This window comes from Megalobrama amblycephala, linkage group LG7, assembly GCF_018812025.1.
Source record: "Megalobrama amblycephala isolate DHTTF-2021 linkage group LG7, ASM1881202v1, whole genome shotgun sequence".
In the NCBI taxonomy this organism is placed as follows: Eukaryota; Metazoa; Chordata; class Actinopteri; order Cypriniformes; family Xenocyprididae; genus Megalobrama; species Megalobrama amblycephala.
This window is the reverse complement of record NC_063050.1, coordinates 47,426,002-47,448,482: the sequence shown is the minus strand read 5'-3', so window position 1 is coordinate 47,448,482 and position 22,481 is coordinate 47,426,002. Positions and strand designations below refer to the sequence as shown.

The following is a 22,481-nucleotide window of genomic DNA, read 5'->3' as shown; positions in this document are numbered from 1 at the left end:
GTAAAAATGACTTTCCTTTCGAAACTTGAATGCGATTTGCTCGTAATCACTACTTCAGAAGTGGGAATTATCAAATTTGAGAAGAATCTTTGCGAGGAGGACTGGCAATGACTTTCTAAAATTCTAAGACTAGAATCGTTAGACGCAGCACACTGCACGATTTTAAGCACCAACTGTAAACACCGACTGAACGCAACTGGCTCTGACTCGGCGCGATTGGACATGATCAGTCGTAAGTATCAAATTACATTCATAATCGGCCTTACAATCGTTAGGTGTGTCCCCGGCTTTAGAGAGGGATTGCTTTATGTCTGCATGTATTAGAACTGCATGAACTGTCATCTAAAGCCCAGTGTGAATACAAAATCCTGAGATAAGGACAATCGGCATTAGTAAATCACCTGACTTCAATTTCTTTTGTGAGATTCAATTCAAATAAGTTTATTTACAAAGAACATTTGAGCCATTATCTCAATTTTCAACCACTACCACAAATAAATTGCGAATTACACAACATTCAAAAATAATTTGAATGTATCACAGCACAATTTGGTCAGCTTCAACCAAAGTTTTGGTACATAATGTATATATAAGTCTCTTTTTGTTTTTAAATGTAAACACATCTGTTAATACAAACACTTGCAAGTATGACATTTCACAAAAACAGATCCACAAATATACATTTATAAGTACTGTATGTTACATTGAAAATGGTTTGCAGAGCAAAAATCTGTTGTTAGCCTTTTCTCAAACTATGCCAGCTAAAAAGCTCATGTAAATATAATGATTAAAATCTCATATAAATAAAGCTGGCTGATCAACACTAGCGGCTGTTTTTGTAACACCCTCACACAAACACATTTTGATGTGTGAAATAAGATCCCTGAAGAAAAACTGGACTGCTGATTTTGTTGACTTTGTGTGTTTGTGCTGCATTTGGAACATAAAAGAAAAAGTCAACTAAATAATTAGGCACCACTTGACTATTTGGCGTTCTGACTCACAGTAATCTTTCTCTTGTGAAGAAATGTTTCAGTAGCGGCATGCTGATAATTGCCACAGACTATAAGTTTGAAATAAATTGTAGGCCTATATGTTTACAATGTCCCAGACAGACGCGAAGTGATTCATTGAAAGGACTATTGGTCCAAAATCTCACTCATATATTCTGATTGGCTATGATTTTATCATGATTTTCATTCTGTGTGGTGGGCAAATAGCTTGATGCTATAAACTTGCTGCATCAAACTTGGTTGGAACAACGGTAATGCACATGCATATTTCTCTGAAGCCATTTAAGAAGCTATTTTGAAGCCATTCATGTCAACTTTAAAAGTCCTAGCAGTGGAGCTATTTTTTCTCATCAGATGAATGTCTGCTTATGCATTACAGATGTAATTCCTATGAGTGGACTCATGTAAACAGTCCTTTTCTGGTACTTTTGTATGTATCTTGTGAATGTTAGACATGGTCAGCTTTCAAATCTACAGTTTTTGGTAACACTTTACAATAAGGTTCATTAGTTAAACATTAGTTAATGTATTAACTAACATGAACTAACAATGAGCAATACATTTGTTACTGTATTTACTAATCTTCGTTAACGTTAGTTAATGAAAATACAGTTGTTCATTGTTTGTTAGTTCACAATGCTCAAAAGATCTTAATAATGAATTAGTAAATGTTGAAATTAACATTAACAAAGATTAATAAATGCTGTAGAAGTGCAGTTCATTATTAGTTCATGTTAACTAATGTAGTTAACTAATGTTAACTAATGAACCTCATTGTAAAGTGTTACCCAGTTTTTAAATGTTTATCCTATGTAATGCCTCTTAGACCTCCATTGTAAATTGTTTTTACATGCTGAAGAACATGTCAAAATTATTTTCTATGGCAAGAGAGCTTTTAACTACTATTAAACCCAGAATATTCCTTGAACACAAATGACACTATCAACATTTAATGCTGGTATATCTTATTAATAATTCTCAATTCACAGCCCAAATTGAAGTGGGATCCACACAGAAGCCCATAGTGCTAATTAAATGAGGCATTCTCATTTCCTGCAGACAGTGTAGGCTAAAAGGAGTAATTTGGTACGTCAGTGGGCAGGCATGTCCCTTCCATGTCAATAGAAATACATCAGAAATCCCATAATTTGTATGAGTCATCACTTTTTCAGCTTTGCGATCGATTTTCTTTCAGGAAATTGGAGAACATAGGGAAATATATTTTCATGTTGGTAGATTAATTCCTATAATATACATATTGTGTGTCAGATATTTATATATATAAATAGATTTGCCATGTAATTACATTCATCTGGCATGGTGATTGCAAAGGTGACAGCTTTACAGAAGAGAACAGCATACAGTAGAAAGCATATTTCCGTTACAAATGTTGTTTTTTCCTTTTTTTTCTGTTGTCATATTTGCACATTACTAAGGTGAAGTTTTTAAAAAGTGAACTAGCAAGTGAACAATACACTTTGATCCATCAGGTACTGTCAATGATAACTGTGCTGTATTTTAGATCAAACACATTCATAATATTTTAATATGAAAAGTACTGAACTGACAGAATGTCCTTCAAGGTTTTAATGGAGAGGATAATACAGATCTATGTGTTGAAACATTCATACCGCAGGGATAGAAACATCTCCCTGTCTTTGTGCTGTTGTTAGTCTAAAGGAGTGCCGGCACACTATTCCTCGGTGCAAATTACTTTCAGATGAAAGGAGATGCAATTTGCTGTTAACAATTTCCAGAACCATTTGAGTGCTCGACCTGCCTGTAAGTCCACACGAGATGATGGCTGCTTACAGATTACAGAGCCATTGTGAGGTTGAAGATCCAAGGTGCACAAATTCATTGTATGATAACACCCAAAAGTCATCATGATGAGGAACTTTCTTCCATGATGAACAAAACTGCATACAGTCATCTTTCCTACGAATGGAGAAGCATCCGCATATAGCAAGATCCAGGTATATTGTTTAAAATGTTCTTTTTTCAAGTATATATATGGGAGATTATATACCTCCCATTCAGTCACCTCATAGATCTTAGGGAAGATGCACTGATGAAGATGATGAGAATCTGTGCTCTTTTATTGAACTTAGTTCACAATGTAGAATTTAGCTAGGTCACACTGTTGCGAAGATGCCACCAGCACAATTTCATTTAACATAGGACATGGACAGCAAGACCTTGAGTATACAGTAGAGTGAAATAAAGCACTTTCAAACTCCATTCCCACAGTGTGGTGTAACCCAGCATAGATGGGAAACACCATGATGACAAGCAGATCAACCATGGCAAGGTGTGCCAACAAAAAATTAGTGATGGTATGAAGTGTCTTAAATTTGGAGACCACATAAATCACTAAGGAGTTGTGATGAATCCACCAAGATGAATCCTCGACAGTGCTAAGTTCACATCAGAAATCCTTTCTGTATCCTCACCTAAACCATATAAATGGAAAGAATCACATTTTAGACCAACAGACAGACAGACAGACAGACAGATAAATAGATAGATAGACAGACAGACAGACATTTGGTTTACCTTTGTCACCTCAGACATCTGTTGCATTGAGATGTGTCGTCACCATATCTTGGGCTTCCAGAGCCTTTTTTGGTTTGCTGCGAACCGCTGGGGCAGCCTGGCCCTCGGCGTGCAATAAATCAAGCCGTTCCTTGCAACGAAAGACTGCAACAAAGGCGCTGCGGTAGTTACGGTTCATCCAACCATACACCAGAGGGTTGGCGAACGTCGAGCACATGGCCACAATGTGGAAAACAGTGTAAAGAAGCCGGAAGTCCTTCATGTCCAGCACGCTGTGGTCAATGTCAATGGCGAGCTGGAAGGCGTGAAAAGGCAACCAGCTGACTGCAAACACCACGACCTGCAACAGACAGGGGGAGAGGTTATCTGTATGCATGCTGCATCATGTCTGGTCAAGCTGCCATTAAAAGCCTGATCTACATGCTGGTCTAATTCTCTATTTATAATATTGGCTACTATAACCTCTTTCAAAATAACCGTGAAGAAAATAACTCTAAAATATTTGGGTTACAGAAGACTGCTTCTAATGTGGAAATGCTCTTGGGAAAGATGCATGCTGTTCTAGCAGTCCTGGCTCAAGAGAATAAAAAGAGAAAATACACACAATCTAAAAAGTCTTTGTTGTGAACATCAGAACTCATCTACTGTAGAAATCCAGGTTTTAAATTTGATAATGATAGGCTGACATAATGGCAGATGCAGGTGATATTTGGCCATGTATTGGAAGGACTTGTTATGCAGAGGTCGCAGGTTTGAGTAATTAGATAGATAGATAGATAGATAGATAGATAGATAGATAGATAGATAGATAGATAGATAGATAGATCGATATTGGCAGGAAATGTAGGTGGGGGAGTAAATGAACAGCACTCTCCTCCACTCTCATTACCCACAACTGAGATGACCTTGAGCAAGGCACCTAACCCCCAATTGCTCCACAGGCGCCACAACAAAAGTGACTGCCCTTGGGTGTTTGTTCACGATGTGTGTGTGTGTGTGTGTGTGTGTGTGTGTGTGTGTGTGTGTGTGTGTGTGTGTGTGTGTGCACTTGGATGGGTGAAATGCAGAGCACAAATTCCAGGTATGGGACACAATACCTGGCTACATGTCACTTTCTAAATAACTAAATAAAAAGTAATTTCAGTTGAACAATACAGGGATAGACATGAAACTGTTGTTTTAATTCTTTCAAAAAAATAACATAAAATGTCATAAATTATTCTTGAACTGGTCAAAGTATTTAAAGGGAGATGATTTCATTAAAAACATACATTTTAAGATTAGACATTAAATTTTGATGTTAAATCCATTATTGTTTTATATACAGAATTGTTCTATAGTCTATAGTTCATTACATCAGAAATATCTGTAATTAAATTACATAACAACTTAAAGTTCAAAACGGAAAGAGTGGGTACGGAAAGTATTCAGACCCCCTTAAATTTTTCACTCTTTGTTATATTGCAGCCATTTGCTAAAAAGCCATTTACTTTAAAAAAGTTCATTTTTTCCCCCTCATTAATGTACACACAGCACCCCATATTGACAGAAAAAAACAGAATTGTTGACATTTTTGCAGATTTATTAAAAAAGAAAAACTGAAATATCACATGGTCCTAAGTATTCAGACCCTTTGCTCAGTATTTAGTAGAAGCACCCTTTTGATCTAATACAGCCTGGATTTGGGGATCCTCTGCCATTTCTCCTTGCAGATCCTCTCCAGTTCTGTCAGGTTGGATGGTAAACGTTGGTGGACAGCCATTTTTAGGTCTCTCCAGAGATGCTCGATTGGGTTTAAGTCAGGGCTCTGGCTGGGCCATTCAAGAACAGTCACAGAGTTGTTGTGAAGCCACTCCTTCGTTATTTTAGCTGTGTGCTTAGGGTCATTGTCTTGTTGGAAGGTAAACCTTCGGCCCAGTCTGAGGTCCTGAGCACTCTGGAGAAGGTTTTTGTCCAGGATATCCCTGTACTTGGCCGCATTCATCTTTCCCTCGATTGCAACCAGTCGTCCTGTCCCTGCAGCTGAAAAACACCCCCACAGCATGATGCTGCCACCACCATGCTTCACTGTTGGGACTGTATTGGAAAGGTGATGAGCAGTGCCTGGTTTTCTCCACACATACCGCTTAGAATGAAGGGCAAAAAGTTCTATCTTGGTCTCATCAGACCAGAGAATCTTATTTCTCACCATTTTGGCAAACTCCATGCGGGCTTTCATGTGTCTTGCACTGAGGAGAGGCTTAAAAGCCCCGACTGGTGGAGGGCTGCAGTGATGGTTGACTTTCTACAACTTTCTCCCATCTCCCGACTGCATCTCTGGAGCTCAGCCACAGTGATCTTTGGCTTTTTCTTTACCTCTCTCACCAAGGCTCTTCTCCCCCGATAGCTCAGTTTGGCCGGACGGCCAGCTCTAGGAAGGGTTCTGGTCGTCCCAAACGTCTTCCATTTAAGGATTATGGAGGCCACTGTGCTCTTAGGAACCTTAAGTGCAGCAGAAATTTGTTTGTAACCTTGGCCAGATCTGTGCCTTGCCACAATTCTGTCTCTGAGCTCTTCAGGCAGTTCCTTTGACTTCATGATTCTCATTTGCTCTGACATGCACTGTGAGCTGTAAGGTCTTATATAGACAGGTGTGTGGCTTTCCTAATCAAGTCCAATCAGTATAATCAAACACAGCTGGACTCAAACGAAGGTGTAGAACCATCTCAAGGATGATCAGAAGAAATGGACAGCACCTGAGTTAAATATATGACCATGTGATATTTCAGTTTTTCTTTTTTAATAAATCTGCAAAAATGTCAACAATTCTGTGTTTTTCTGTCAATATGGGGTGCTGTGTGTACATTAATGAGGAAAAAAATGAACTTAAATGATTTTAGCAAATGGCTGCAATATAACAAAGAGTGAAAAATGTAAGGGGGTCTGAATACTTTCCGTACCCACTGTATATATAAATATATCTAATCCATATGATTTGAGTAGTTTAGTCAAATTTTCTGAAGAGACTGGATTGTTTTGTATAATGAACAGATTGAATTTAGACTTTTATTCAATATAAACATTGATCAGCGAACATAAACAGAAGCTCAACCGAAACTGCTTGATGTGCGAGAACAAACTTCTCCGAAAAATTGGAATACACTCAAATCATATGGATTATTTTTACGATCTCTTTATGAACTTTTTGAAGCAAGAATGTGGTAGTTGCGTAGCTGTCTATGGGACAGAAATTGCCCAGATTTCATTAAAAATATCTTCATTTGTGTTTTGGAACAACAGGGTGAGTAAATGATGACAGAAATTTAATTTTTAGGTGAACATTATCATTAAGAAGCAAAACTGAGCACCAAATCAGTATATTATAATGATTTCTGAAAGATCATGTAACACTGAAGAAGACTGGAGTAATGATGCTGAAAAATTCAGCTTTTTCCATTACAGGAATTAATTTCATTTTAAAATATATTCAAGTAGAAAACATGTTATTTTAAATTGTAATACTATTTCACAATATTTGTGAAAATATACAGCTTTTACTGTAATTTTGATCAAATAAATGCAGGCTGGAACCTCAAACTTTTGAATGGTAGAGTGTGCATATAGTATTATTTATTTATCTGCATTATATTGGCCACCCAGGTCTATAGCCATAAAAAGCCATTATAAAAACTCATTTTGGTCAACCACTAATTACTCATTGCTTATATTAAGAGGCTTTTTGCTGTCTTCAAAGTGTGAAATTCTAAAATGATATAATGATGCAGGAATATGACATAATATTCACTTAGAAAAGCTGGGAACTGTACCCACCATGGTTACCAGCATCTTGGTGGTCTTGCGTCGGCGATGATGCCTGTCGTTACGACCAACTGGGCTGACATGATTGCGGAGTTTACTCCAGATACGGATGTAGGCAAAAGAGATGATTGCCAGAGGCAATACATATTGCAGCAGCAGTGTGGAGATTCTGGAGAAAGAAAACAGCCATCATCGACATAAGTGCAGCTTAAGAGTGTCATTATGCCATTGTTAAAGATGCTTTCAAAAAACATGTACTCTTGTTCCAAAATTAAACAAGCCATGACTCATTTTAGCTGTAATTTATCTGTTACAGAACAAACAAGGCTTTCAAAGATAAAAACGGAGAGTAAATCTATGAGCATATACAGCAACATTGAATCAAAATCTAAATAATTCACAAAGTTTCAGGTGATCAAAATCTATTTGATGCCTGTTTACACAAATATCAAAGTTTAAATCATCACAAATAAGTATATTCATCTATAATATATGCAGATCTTTGTGCTTTCAGTGCAATCATGAAACACTGACACTTGATAAATGAACACAGCATACATTTGTGGCATCTTGAGGGCATGAGGAAACTGTAATAATGGCGTTCATTAAAATATGCATGTCTGATACTCACGAGTATAGAGTGCTGTCTGTACTACTGTCAGGCCATTTCTCTCCACAAACCTCAATGGAGTCATCTGGAGAAAGATCTACAATCCCATACTCTCTGAATATGGCCAGTGGGCTCGCCAGGATGGCGCTTACTATCCAGGTGATGGCAATGACCAGAAAGCAGGTGTCCTTTGACATTCGAGTGTCTAGGTGGTAAACGATGCATCTATGCCGGTCCAGCGCAATTACATTTAATGTAATTGTAGAGACGTGGACGGCGAGACCTTGAGCGTACGGCAGAGTGAAACAAAGCACTTGTCCAAACTTCCATTCCCTGAGGAGAGTGTAAGCCAGCGTGAACGGGAGACACAACGTGTTGACGAGTAGATCGGCCACGGCTAGGTTTGCGATGAAGAAGTTGGTGACGGTACGAAGTGTCTTAAATTTGTAAACCACATAAATCACCAGAGAGTTCCCCACAACGCCCAAAAGGATGATGGTAGAGTATGCCAAGATCAGAACCACCTGGACCCCGAGAAGCTTGGTGCTGTCTCCCAGCTCTAGCAGAGGATGATTCAGAGTCATGTCAGATGAATCCTCTCCAATGGCCAGGTCTTTGCTCCCAGAGGAGCCATTAATTAAACTGAGGGAATCCATTTATCACATGGCCATGCGATATTATAGAGAAAGACCTGAAAACACAGGTTTGAACTGACATTAGGAATCCTTTCAGGATTAAAACCATCCAAGCAGAAATGGATAGATAGATAGACAGATAGATAGATAGATACATACATACATACATATATACATAGATATTTAGACAATAAAATACACAGAACAGAATAAACATGCAAAAATTCACACTAAAAGTATCAAATTGACAATTATTATACATAGCGAACAGTTTGGCCTGTTTATCGCGATATTGTTTATCACGAAATATTAGCATTAAGTTTGAAGAACTAATCAGTGTTTTTAGAAAGCATTCCTTAAATAATAGTAATAAGTAAAACTTATTATAATGTAGTAAATATTTAAAAAAAAACATCTACCCTCACCATATACTGAAGTATGAACATTAAAATTGAGCCTATTTCGAATTTACATGCATATCACACTTACAAGTGACTACCGGATAGTATGAATCTCTATCCCGGGCGATTTCATATCCTCTCAGATAGAGTCTGTCAGAAAAAGAAAAAAAATCCTGGCGTGACTATATTCTTTTATTTCCAACAGCGAAAGAAGGCGTATCGACTTCTTCTGAGGCAAGTTGTTAGGTCACTTTCATTTAGGTAAATATACTCGGCGGGTTAAGAACTCATTACGCACGGCTTGCCTGCGCTCGAGGACACTCCAGTGTCTTTATCTGAGAGACAAATAGGCAAACGACAAAACCATTATCACTAGGAGACATAAACACACACCGTAGTCCGTGGAAACTTCATGGCACACTTCCCGGGATATGGACAACGACGGCGAAATGGTCCGTGAAGGAGCGCACGAGACGCACTAAATAAACGAAGAAATTGCGAGGCGTATAAATGTTCGTAGCATGTATTATTAATGCCCGTTTCCGGGAAATTATGAAAATACGTGTTTGGACTACCAATGAATTATATTGGAATGACTTACCAGTGCCCAGGCAGCGCATTCACCTCACCGTCTCCAATAATACGTCATGCGAGTCAGGATACATCACCATTAGTTAAATTGAGATCTTCAGAAATGTTATGTAGCTATATCTATATATTGACAAAAATAAACAAGTACAAGTTTCTTTCTGTTTTCTTTTCCAGTCAATATGTTTTCCTGAAAGAGAGACTGAGTTTCAGGTGAGGTGGGCTGTGGAGCTCAACCGTCTCTGACGCTCGCGACTGAATTACATCCATCCACACAAGCCAAACCCACATGTTCAGAGTTCTCGATAGGGAAGAGAGGGAGAGGGATGAATCACGGTGGCTAGGTTCAGTTTAATAAAAGAAAAAAAAAAACCCTCTAAAGTTAAAAAAGTTACAAATTACAATTATGTGAATTTCTGCACTCAAAAAAATGATTCTAGCTGCTCACTCAGTTTATTTAAATAAAATAAGCTGAACCAACACAAATCTTTAGTTTTTTACTTAATTGTCATTTGCACTTAATTGTATTATGTTAAATGAAATTAAATTTGCAAAGTGTTAGGTTAACCTAAACCATTTGTGTTGGGACTACATGAATCATTTATGTTGCATTGATTGAAACTGGGCAGTGGTTTTCAAGTTCCCAGCATGCTTTGCGTAGGGATAGATCGGGACAGTAAATGTTGAAATTAAAGGGTTAGTTCACCCAAAAATGAAAATTCTGTCATTTATTCCTTACCCTCATGCTGTTCCACACCCGTAAGACCTTCGTTAATCTTCGGAACACAAATTAAGTTGAAATCCGATAGCTCCTTGAGGCCTCCATAGGGAGCAATGGACACTTCCTCTCTCAAGATCCATAAAGGTACTAAAAATATATTTAAATCGGTTCATGTGAGTACAGTGGTTCAATATTAATATTATAAAGCGATGAGAATATTTTTGGAGCGCCAAAAAAAACAAAATAATGACTTATTTAGTGATGGCCGATTTCAAAACACTGCTTCATGAAGATTCGGAGCACAAATGAATCAGTGTGTCGAATCATGATTCAGATCGCGTGTCAAACTGCCATCAGCTGAAATCACGTGACCTTGGCGCTCCGAACAGCAGATTCGACACACGGATCCATTTGTGCTCTGATGCTTCCTGAAGCAGTGTTTTGAAATCAGCCATCACTTTATAAGTCGTTATTTTGTTTTTTTGGCGCTCCAAAAATATTCTCGTCACTTTATAATATTAATATTGAACTACTGTATTAATATCTCACATGAACCGACTTAAATGTGCTTTTAGTACCTTTATGGATCTTGAGAGAGGAAGTGTCATTGCTTCCTATGGAGGCCTCACGGAGCCATCGGATTTCAACTAAAATATCTTAATTTGTGTTCCGAAGATTAACAAAGGTCTTACGGGTGTGGAACGGCATGAGGGTAAGTAATAAATGACAGAATTTTCATTTTTGGGTGAACTAACCCTTTAAATGATGTTTTATTAACAAAATTCGGGAGGAGCAAGTTCAGATAATTAACCTAATTAGCACAGGTGGAGAGCATTCAGTTAATCAACTCAACCAATGTCAAAAGGTATAAATTCAGCAGACTGACTTCTGTTCATCTGAGAGTTTATCAGCATCCCTCCTCCACCCCATCTCCTCACTTATAGTTCTATCTACTTCTACCACACCGGGGGGAGTACTCTGGGTTCGGGCCAAAATTCCGAGCTCGGAGCCCTCTCCCCAGACAGCACGCCAAATACGCAAAACTTTACTCCATTTAATTATATGGATATGTGAACTCGTGAAGTGCTGTTTAATGTGTTTTTTTAGTAAAGGGAAATACCTTTTAAAGTTTGATGTTCAGTTATATTTGACATTTAAAAGAGTTTATGTTATGTCGATTTTCTGAGGTTACCATTATGCTGAAGTGTAGACCTTGTGGTTAGGGTCTGGGTGGCTACATGATATATATCTCTGTTGTTCTCAACAAGCTTAAACTGTGTTAAAGCCAGTGATGAGTAATTCTTTATCTGATCATTACTTGCATGCTACAAATGTTACACTTAGTGTATGAAAAAGTGTTTTTTTTGTTTAGTTTTTATAGAAATATAAATAAATTAGTTTGAGGGCCAGCACATAATTTACACAGTATTGTCATCAGCTTTACCCCTCTCAACAGTCATGAAACATGTATGTGTATTAGGATGAATTTTACTCATCAGTACAACTAACCTAGCTTAAGTTCAAATAAATCAGTTCAACTGTGTGGAAATAGGTGTCATAATTGAACTAAGTTAGACCAACAAGTTATTTTTTCAAGTGTGTACATTTCAATCATTTTAATTACTTCAAATGTGAATTGCAATTCTGCATCCTGTTTGCTATCTCAATTCAAATTCTCATTCACTGCTGAATTCAGGACATGTTCCAGTGTTCTGTCATTATTTAAAACACCCCCATTTCTTGTGTTCCATGGAATTTTGTAGAATGTTTTTAGATTGATGTCCTATGGTCACAGTGTGAACATTCTTCAAAGCATCTCATTCTGTTTCACAGCAGAAAGAACATCATGGGTTTGGAATGACATGAGGCTAAGTAAATGATTTTTCATTTTTGGACAAACTATTACCCAGTAAGTGCGGCACATTTGTAAATCTCCCACTGTTCAAGCACACTGTTATAGATACAAAGGCAATTAACTCGCATTTGCAAATTTGTAATGTTTGCATGTTTAAATATGTACATATTTACGTACACTTGTTAAATAAGTGGACACAACACTGTGTGAGGGAGTCATAAAAATGCTCACATTCACTTTTTTGACTGAGCCTCTCATGTTTGTTCTGACTAACAGATGAAGCCCTCAAGTCAGAAACAGTGACTCTAATAGTGTGTTTATGGCTAATAAAGTCTGTCCATCATACTGTGTATGTACTAATTATGCTGAATACAGCTAACTATTGATGCATGCCATGCTGAAATATCTTGTCATGAAATATCACATTAATTTTCTGCCCAGATGCATTTTTGTAAACTGCTGTCATACCAATAAACAAACTAGGCCGATATATATACATTCAATTCTTAAAAAACTCTTTTCATAACATATCTAATTGTGTGTGCATGTGGTTGTGCCTGAAGAAAGTGTGTGCTTCCATGCATTGTATTTTAATATACTTATGCAGCAAAAGGGTCACAGTTGGCCGAGGGCATACGGCTGTGATGTATTGGCATATACTGTGTGTGTGTTTTGCCATGTTTCTGTGTTTTAGTCTTAGAAAATTTGTGTTTTTAATATATTTACCAAGCAGCAGTGTAAAAGCTGTCTATGAGAGTTTGGCTGTGATGTATTATGTGGGTTTAATGATGGAGATTAGACCAGCCTTTTGCACAGCCTTTCACAGCAGTGAGCTGCTCTCCAATTCCTCTTATCGTTGCACCATCAGATGTGTGATAAAGAAAAGTAGAGAAATGAAAAATGCTGTTCTGTTCTTAAACTGGCTAATAGTTGCATCTTTTAGCCTTTATTTTCTGCCTAAAATGATGCCAACACTAATGCATTTAATCTAAATCTTATGTCTAACCACACACACGCACACACGTGCACTGTATATACAGTGGGTACGGAAAGTATTCAGACCCCCTTAAATTTTTGACTCTTTGTTATACTGCAGCCATTTGCTAAAATCATTTGTTCATTTTTTTCCTCATTAATGTACACACAGCACCCCATATTGACAGAAAAACACAGAATTGTTGTCATTTTTGCAGATTTATTAAAAAAGAAAAACTGAAATATCACATGGTCCTAAGTATTCAGACCCTTTGCTCAGTATTTAGTAGAAGCACCCTTTTGATCTAATACAGCCATGGTCCATGAGTCATTTTGGGAAAGATACAACAAGTTTTTCGCACCTGGATTTGGGGATCCTCTGTCATTCCTCCTTGCAGATCCTCTCCAGTTCTGTCAGGTTGGATGGTAAACGCTGGTGGACAGCCATTTTAGGTCTCTCAAGAGATGCTCAATTGCGTTTAAGTCAGGGCTCTGGCTGGGCCATTCAAGAACAGTCACAGAGTTGTTGTGAAGCCACTCCTTCGTTGTTTTAGCTGTGTGCTTAGGGTCATTGTCTTGTTGGAAGGTAAACCTTCGGCCCAGTCTGAGGTCCTGAGCACTCTGGAGAAGGTTTTTGTCCAGGATATCCCTGTACTTGGCCGCATTCATCTTTCCCTCAATTGCAACCAGTCGTCCTGTCCCTGCAGCTGAAAAACACCCCCACAGCATGATGGTGCCACCACCATGCTTCACTGTTGGGACTGTATTGGACAGGTGATGAGCAGTGCCTGGTTTTCTCCACACATACCGCTTAGAATTAAAGCCAAAAAGTTCTATCTTGGTCTCATCAGACCAGAGAATCTTATTTCTCACCATCTTGGAGTCCTTCAGGTGTTTTTTTTAGCAAACTCCATGCGGGCTTTCATGTGTCTTGCACGGAGGAGAGGCTTCCGTCGGGCCACTCTGCCATAAAGCCTCGACTGGTGGAGGGCTGCAGTGCTGGTTGACTTTCTACAACTTTCTCCCATCTCCCGACTGCATCTCTGGAGCTCAGCCACAGTGATCTTTGGGTTCTTCTTTACCTCTCTCACCAACGCTCTTCTCCCCCGATGGCTCAGTTAGCTCTAGGAAGGGTTCTGTTTGTCCCAAACGTCTTCCATTTAAGGATTATGGAGGCCACTGTACTCTAAGGAACCTTAAGTGCAGCAGAAATTTTTCTGTAACTTTGGCCAGATCTGTGCCTTGCCACAATTCTGTCTCTGAGCTCTTCAGGCAGTTCCTTTGACCTCATGATTCTCATTTGCTCTGACATGCACTGTGAGCTGTAAGGTCTTATATAGACAGGTGTGTGGCTTTCCTAATCAAGTCCAATCAGTATAATCAAACACAGCTACACTCAAATGAAGGTGTAGAACCATCTCAAGGATGATCAGAAGAAATGGACAGCACCTGAGTTAACCCTTTCGCACATAAGTTTCAAATATTCTGTCTGACCCCCCAGCGTGAGTTTTTTAAGGCGACCGTTATTTAGAACGTATCACTTTATGGTTTCCATGGTGACGCGTCATTGCTTGTTACGTGACACACCGCAGCACTGTATGAAAGATGATCTGCTTTCATTTAATTTTTCCTTTTTTATTCAAAATATTCACAACTATAACTATAGCATGAAATATATAATATTCCGATTGCCAAATATGTGCAAGTGGATGTGTTTTGCTGTTTAAACACCTTTATAACGATCGCGTTAGTTGAGCCATATGAGCGATGGGCGCCGCCATGTTAGTTTGCACCGCGCAGAGAATCGGATCTGTTGGATTTACAACCCGTGAATTTATCCACTTCTCCCGAAATACATGAAAGTAAGTGTGCCGGTGAACTGGGGAAGAATAGAGTAAGCTTTTAAGTTACTTTCACAATGTGTATCTGATATGAATTAAACGTGTTGTCAAGTTATAATGGAAAAGGTTGTTATTTCCGCTTCTATAGACATCATTGTGTATTTTACAAACTCTAAATATATTGTTTTGTTAGTACTCATGTGTATTTAAATGTCTGAAACCTTAAATGAATATTATTTGGTTGAAAACACTGCATATATGTGATATATGAAAAGCGCTGCGCGCGTCCGTCTCTGGTTTAGCGCCAGTTAAAGCGTGCACGCACATTTGAATTTGGCAGTTGATCACGTAATGCACTGAACGTTCTAATCACACCGGTGTGATCGTACGCTCCTGGGGCCAGCCAAGGCTGATCACACCGGTGTGATCGTACGCGTCAAAGGGTTAAATATATGAGTGTCACAGCAAAGGGTCTGAATACTTAGGACCACGTGATATTTCAGTTTTTCTTTTTTAATAAATCTGCAAAAATGTCAACAATTCTGTGTATATATATAGCATTACAACAGCAGTGACATTGCATAATATTCCAAGATTTCAGAAGTCATATTTGAGTTGAAGATGATCAGTGAATAACAACTTAAAATTTCAACATGTTCCTCACATAACACTGTTACCTGACATCAGAAGAACTGTAATATTGTACACAAGCCATATGGACCACTTTTATGGTGCTTTTATAGTTTGACCTTTTATCTGATCTCTCAGTGTTAGCCCCACTCTCTCTGTTTCTCCTCATCCGCCCTTTGTACGAGTTCAGAAGAAAAGCCTGGAGCCCAGTTACTTCCAACCCACCTCTCTCTCCCTCTCTCACTTGCAAGTACAGAGTAAGGAGCGCAAGATAAATATACAACTCTATTTGGGAGGGATGTACTGTATATCCTCTATACTCATATATAGTGAGGCTATCCGTCATTTGACATTTAGATGTGCTTGCACAGCAAGTCCAATATCATGATGTATACCGGTATATAGAAGATACATTGCTCTTGAGTAATGAAATCCTGGAAGATATGAACATTCCTGCAAAGGAAGGACTTTGTACTAATAGATACAATTGTGTACAATGCTACATTTCAAGGAAGGCAGTTTGGCTAAATTATGTGACAGATTTTGCTTGGTGATAATGATGACAGATGGAAATTATTTTTGATATGCGTGTGAAAAAAATACAAGCCCTCATGTTTTTCTCTTTGTATCACTGGACGGGGCAAATACGATTCAAAATAGACAGGGGTTTCAACTTCTGATTGTGTATCCTTGAGTTTTTAAACATAACAGCTGTAGCTATAATGGTTGAAAGTAAAATGGAAAAGGTCTTTGACCTGGTTTACGTCAATTGATCAAAAGCAATATCAAGCAGTCTTTCATTCACAGCACCTTCAACTCTCTTCATTCAAACCCTGCTGACTGGAAAACTGATTTTAATCACTTCTGACATGACCGTGGCTTCGTGTGTGTGTATTTGTTCGCAGGTTAGAAGAGTTCAAGCATGTGTTAGCACTGACACATCTGATGTGACCCGTGCTGGCAACACAGGCTCACACGCACATCATATATATGTGTGTGTGTGTGTGTGTGTGTGTGTGTGTGTGTGAGTGTGTGTGATATTGGAAGGATGACATAAGCACATGTTTGTATGTGAGTGAGTCACCAGCAACAGAAGAAAGTTTTAAACCAGACAGAATATTTAGTTGATTAGCAAAAAAAAAATGAAACAAATTTCTGGTCAGTTCCTGCTGTTGTTTAAAAATACTATTAATATGTAATTTCACATTCATATTTTATCCAACCTAGGCTCACTGGAAAAAAAAAACATGTGATGCATTTTTACCTACTTTTTTTCTTGAAAAATATCAATGTACTGCATTTCCAGCTGAAATGAACACTATAGTGGCAGTAAAACACCAATAACTTTTATTCATTTTCATACAAATTATGATTACAGTGGATTACGAATACTATGTTATGACCTCAAAATAGTTTTACCATATGCATGATTTATAATTTAATACATTTGGATGTTTGCATCACATATCCAGCTCCATATGAATGGCTTTTCTGACGCAGTAAACTTGCTCAGCCTATGGCACTCTCGTATATGCACACTCGTGTACAAGTAGAACTTTACATCTCACATATTGCAATGGGACATCTTGCATTATATATATTTTTTTTTATGTTTTTTTTTTTTTAAATAACACAAGGGCAGATCCCTCAAGCGCAGCTGATGACGCTTTGAAGTGACGCTCGAGTGATCAAGAACATCCCAATATACAAATAACATTTCCTTTGATTCCTCCGTCCTAATATTCTTTCCTTGCATCCTCCCCTCGCATCCTACTGAGCCGCCATTCTAACGTAGAACCCAGAAGCGCTGCACTGTGTTTACTACATCAACAGCATAGGAGAATGATGAGAAATTGTTGAATAAAGTCATTATTTTTGCGCACAAAAAGTATTCTCGTCACTTCACAACATTAAGGTTGAAGGACTGTAGTCACATGGACTAGTTTAATGATGTCTTTACTACCTTTCTGGGCCTTAAAAGTTGCAATGACGTTGCTGCCTGTGTGGTTCAAATACCTCTCGGATTTCATCAAAAATATCTTAATTTGTGTTCCAAAGATGAAAGAAGGACTTAAAGGTTTGGAACGACATGAGGGTGAGAGTGTTAGACGTTACAAATAGAGTTGCAATGTGGTTGCTAGTGCAAAAGTTCCTACCCCCTTTTTCAGTGGTGCTGGTTCCAGAAGTATTTTTTTTCATTTTTCTCATAGGGATTTTAAAATAGTCTTTGTTAAACATATAAGCCTTGAACCAAGCCAATCGGTTATGGGGTCACAAAGCTACAAATTTTGATCTGAAGCAAAAGAGTTTTTGAAAATGGGACAAAAAGACAAAGGTACAAAACTATGTACTGTTTTAGTACAAAAAAAAAAAAAAAAGAAGGTTTTAGTGTGGGAAAGAACTACAATCCCATATACAGAGTCATGGGTAATGTAATTTTTCACCAGGAATTCTACTGTTAAACACATTATTTTGAAAATAAGCTGAAATAATGTGGGCTGATGACTTCAGCAGAAGCAAATACCATGGATTAACAACCTCGTAGCTCACAGTAGGTCTGTCTTTAAAGGCTTGTAAGTTATCATTCAAAATGAATGGAGTTTTTTTACTTCCAGAACGCAACTGTTGCACTGATCCTGCAATGTAAGGATTTTATCATCTGTCAGGCAAAAATATGAACATTTTTGCATCTCTTCTCAATAAATTGCACAATTTGATGCATTATTTAAGTGTACACTACACATGGTGGCTGGTCTGGGCAGATTTACTCAAAAAAAAAAAAAAGCTTCATTTATGTTGGGCCTGGTTTGGACACAGCGTTAGTATTTTGACAAATCCCTGACCGCAGCTATGAGCAATAATAGTAATTCTTGGCTTAGCAAGCACCACTAATTAATGCATTCATACACCCATCATTGTTTTGGACAATGTATTCAAAATATAATTTAAAAAAGACTCAGAGTGCACTCAGCAGTTGCGTCTGACAGCTAATTGTTTCAGTCAGTCTAAACAACAGAATGCGGTGTGCTGGGCTGAATCAAGAAAAGCAGAAGAAAATGATGTTATGACTTAATAGAAATGAGCTACACACAAAGACATTCCCATTATCTGTCTGTCGGGAGCCGCTCTGTGTTTAAGCCGTTGTGAGTATGATTACTCTAGACCTCTTGTGGATTCATATCAAAGCAATTGCAGTTATGCTTGTGCCATCTAAATGACAGACAAACTTACAGGCGTGACAGGAGCGTCGAATGAGTGTGCATGGACTAATAAACAGACAGAGAAAATAATTTTTAACGAAATGTAAATTTTTAAAAAATCTTGCCCTTTTTAGTTGTATGAAATGCAACATTAAAGGTGCCATCGAACGTTTTTTTACAAGATGTAATATAAGTCTAAGGTGTCCCCTGAATGTCTGAAGTTTCAGCTCAAAATACCCCACAGATTTTTTTTAATTAATTTTTTTAACTGCCTATTTTGAGGCATAATTAGAAATGCGCCGATTCATGCTGCGGCCCCTTTAAATTGCGCACTCTCCGCCCCCTCCCGAGCTCTTGACTCTATCACTGCATAAACAAAGTTCACACAGCTAATATAACCCTCAAAATGGATCTTTACAAAGTGTTCGTCATGCAGCATGTCTAATCGCGTAAGTATGGTATTTATTTGGATGTTTACATTTGATTCTGAATGAGTTTGATAGTGCTCCGTGGCCAACAGCTAATGCTACACTGTTGGAGAGATTTATAAAGAATGAAGTTGTGTTTACGAATTATACAGACTGCAAGTGTTTAATAATGAAAATAGCAACGGCTCTTGTCTCCATGAATACAGTAAGAAACTTTAACCACATTTAACAGTACATTAGCAACATGCTAACAAAACATTTAGAAAGACAATTTACAAATATCACTAAAAATATCATGACATCATGGATCATGTCAGTTATTATTGCTCCATCTGCCATTTTTCGCTATTGTCCTTGCTTGCTTACCTAGTCTGATGATTCAGCTGTGCACAGATCCAGACGATAATACTGGCTGCCCTTGTCTAATGCCTTGAACATGGGCTGGCATATGCAAATATTGGGGTCGTACATATTAATGATCCCGACAGTTATGTAACAGTCGGTGTTATGTTGAGATTCGCCTGTTCTTCTGAGGTCTTTTAAACAAATGAGATTTATATAAGAAGGAGGAAACAGTGGAGTTTGAGACTCACTGTATGTCATTTCCATGTACTGAACTCTTGTTATTCAACTATGCTGAGGTAAATTCAATTTTCAATTCGATGGCACCTTTAAATAAATCAGTTACAAAAAATTAAAAAAAAAAAAAATACACTATACCTTTCCAAAGTTTGGGGTCAGTGAGATTTTTTAATGTTTTTGAAAGAAGTCTCTAAAGGCTGAATTTTATGTAATCAAAAATATAGTGAAACTGTAATATTGTGAAATAGATTTATTACAATTTAATGTATTTTAAAATATCATTTATTCCTGTAAAGCAAAAATGAATTTTCAGCATCATTCCTCCAGTCTTCAATGTCACATGATCCTTCAGAGATCCTTCGGGGTGGGGGGGATTACGCTCATCAATTTTATTTAAAAGTTAAAATTAGTTATTTTTGCATTTTTCAAAGCGATTTCTAACTTCCGGTTTGAAAAGCAAAGTCGGAGCAACGTCACAAAATCTGACATCATCGTGTACTACCGGCAAGATCCGGAGTGCTGGTTGGCTCCAAGTATGGGCTGGTCGAACATGCTGACGTCAACAGTTTCCGTTGGACTTAAAGCTCATTCAATCCAATCACTGCGCTGTAGTATGCATAAGATTATAATTGCTGTAATAGGCATGAGGAAGTATGTATCACTTCTCTTGCCTCGGTCTCTTGTCATTCAGATACATATCGTTGGTGTTAGTTTCCTCAGTGCTACAACACAATGTGTTTTCCTGCGACACGACCAGTGAAGAGGTTTGTGTGCATGTGGATTGTTTTGTAATCTACCAGCACAAATGGAAAATATGTTCGCATGAGATCGCATTACAGCAGAAAATTCAAATGTCACAAAAGTGTGACTCATTCACCTCTGCCTGCTCTAGCTGCGTTCAAACACGCGAGCCGTATGTAGGCTGTTTCCCTCAGCACGGCAGCACGTGTTGTTTGTATTTTGGGTCAGAGCTGAAGTTTGAATACGAACACGTGAAAAATACGATTGTTATGATATACACGCGGAGCGCGCATATGATCGGTTTCAGCGTGGAGCTTCGCGTTGTGTTTAACAACACTAGCCACGTGGATCATAGCTCATACAGAATAAAGTATCCGTGTTTAAAGTTTTTATTTCACACATTCTCCTGCACCAAACATTAACCAGCATGGTGAAGTTATGCCCACATATTTCATCAAGTCTTCTTCAAATGAATTATTTGTGCAAACTGGACACAGTGGTGTAGCCTATCTGAACGCGACAACACGATTATTCTAGTAGACAAAAGACTGATTTTGAGACTGCAGTGCTCGTAAATGTAATCAAAGTAGCCTATTATTAGCCCTATTAAATATTCTTTCACATTTCTCCCTTGTGCTTGGGAGTTTGTTGTCATTATCTCCATGCTCATATATTAATATTTATTTTTCTGTATAATGAGTGTGCTCTATGTCTGTGCTTCATTGGTTGTTCTCTCCCCTCTTCCCCCCCTCTACACTCTCACTTTTCCAGAGCTTTACATGCCCATTTTAACAGACTTTTTTGAGCTTTGAGGTGTGAACGACCAGGGTAAAACAGGGGGCTTTCATGACCCTTTAAAATGTAAAAATGTAGAATGTTTTCTGTTATGGTTAGGTTTAGGAGTAGGGGTAGTCTGGCTGTGATCACGTGATTTGACTGCTCCTGAAACATCGTTTTATGCGTTTTCTAGGTCCAATACAATCTACAGTACAAAGAAAAGTGTATTAGGATATAACATGAACTCTCGCCACCATTATTGATCAGTCCACAACCGTTTTTTAACAGAAATTTGAGGAATTCATGTAAGAAATGACAAACCTCCTGGCGGAGAATAGCGCAGGCCCGGACAGCACCGTAAACTACATTTCTTCTTTTTGATCCTTGAAAAAAACATGTAAGGCGTGTAAATATATCAAGGATTTAGGCAAATGTAATTAAAATAACGTAAGAAATATTAATTTTCTCACTTACCAATTTAATCGTCGTCCTCTCGAGCGCTGAGCTCAAACGGACGTCCGTAACGGTTGAAGTTTAAAATGCTGCGTTCACGCGCATTCTAATTACTCGCGCACGACGCGCGCGGCTGAAATCCGACACTGCGCGTGCAGACAGTACAGAACTGTTCAGCGCATACACATGCAAGTTATTTGCTGTTTATGTCGAAGATCATTTAATGCATCTGTTTGGAGGGTTGAGTTATAAGAATTGACTTCAGAATCTAAGTAATTCCTACAGGATTTTCTTTAACCAGCAGATGGCAGAATTCTGACCCTAGCTCCTACATCCAGAAATAACGTAAGCTATATTTAATTTAGATTTTTTTTTTCAATTCAGGATAATGCGGCAATTATTTTTTCTAATAAACCTATTAAACTTGAAAATGTATATAAGTTTGTTTTCTTCAGAATGAAAGGTGTGCCTAAGTAAAATTGAAGTAAAAACACAAATATAATGTTCAATAGTGTAATCATTTAAATAAATGTATATAAAGCACATTTAGCCCAAATAACCCTTTGTGCCAAAAGGGTTCTTTCTCCTTATATAGAACCTTTTAGGCAGAAAGGGTTCTATAAAGTTGGTTAAAGAACCCTAGGGTTCTATATAGAACCCCAAAGAACCTTTTTTTC

The 22,481-nt window shown here is 38.0% G+C and overlaps 1 protein-coding gene across 4 annotated transcripts; it reads right to left on the bottom strand.

Annotated features, from left to right (window-relative positions):
• Nucleotides 1-420: 420 nt before the first annotated feature.
• Nucleotides 421-22,072, bottom strand: npy2rl (neuropeptide Y receptor Y2, like). 4 transcript variants are annotated; one of them, XM_048197862.1, is made up of 6 exons: nt 21,826-22,072; nt 21,673-21,734; nt 7,999-8,668; nt 7,380-7,536; nt 3,570-3,909; nt 421-3,466 (listed from the first exon to the last, which is right to left on the bottom strand). In XM_048197862.1, the coding sequence occupies exons 3-5, from the start codon at nt 8,631-8,633 to the stop codon at nt 3,580-3,582; spliced, it is 1,122 nt and encodes a 373-aa protein (XP_048053819.1). In that variant the 5' UTR covers nt 8,634-8,668; nt 21,673-21,734; nt 21,826-22,072; the 3' UTR covers nt 421-3,466; nt 3,570-3,579. The 4 variants fall into 4 exon arrangements, with proteins under 4 accessions (XP_048053819.1, XP_048053817.1, XP_048053815.1 ...); XM_048197860.1 differs by lacking the exons at nt 21,673-21,734; nt 21,826-22,072 and adding exons at nt 9,407-9,491; nt 9,615-9,957; XM_048197858.1 differs by lacking the exons at nt 21,673-21,734; nt 21,826-22,072 and adding an exon at nt 9,615-9,957.
• Between the last annotated feature and the right edge of the window lie 409 nt (nt 22,073-22,481).

Bases quoted from the DNA above. Each gene is read 5' to 3' on its own strand.
- npy2rl (XM_048197862.1), bottom strand. From the start codon at position 8,633: ATGGATTCCCTCAGTTTAATTAATGGCTCCTCTGGGAGCAAAGACCTG. The intron at 7,537-7,998 runs GTGAGTATCAGA...TTCTTTCTCCAG, and splicing joins ACAGACAGCACTCTATACTC to AATCTCCACACTGCTGCTGC. The intron at 3,910-7,379 runs GTGGGTACAGTT...TGTCTGTTGCAG, and splicing joins CCAAGATGCTGGTAACCATG to GTCGTGGTGTTTGCAGTCAG.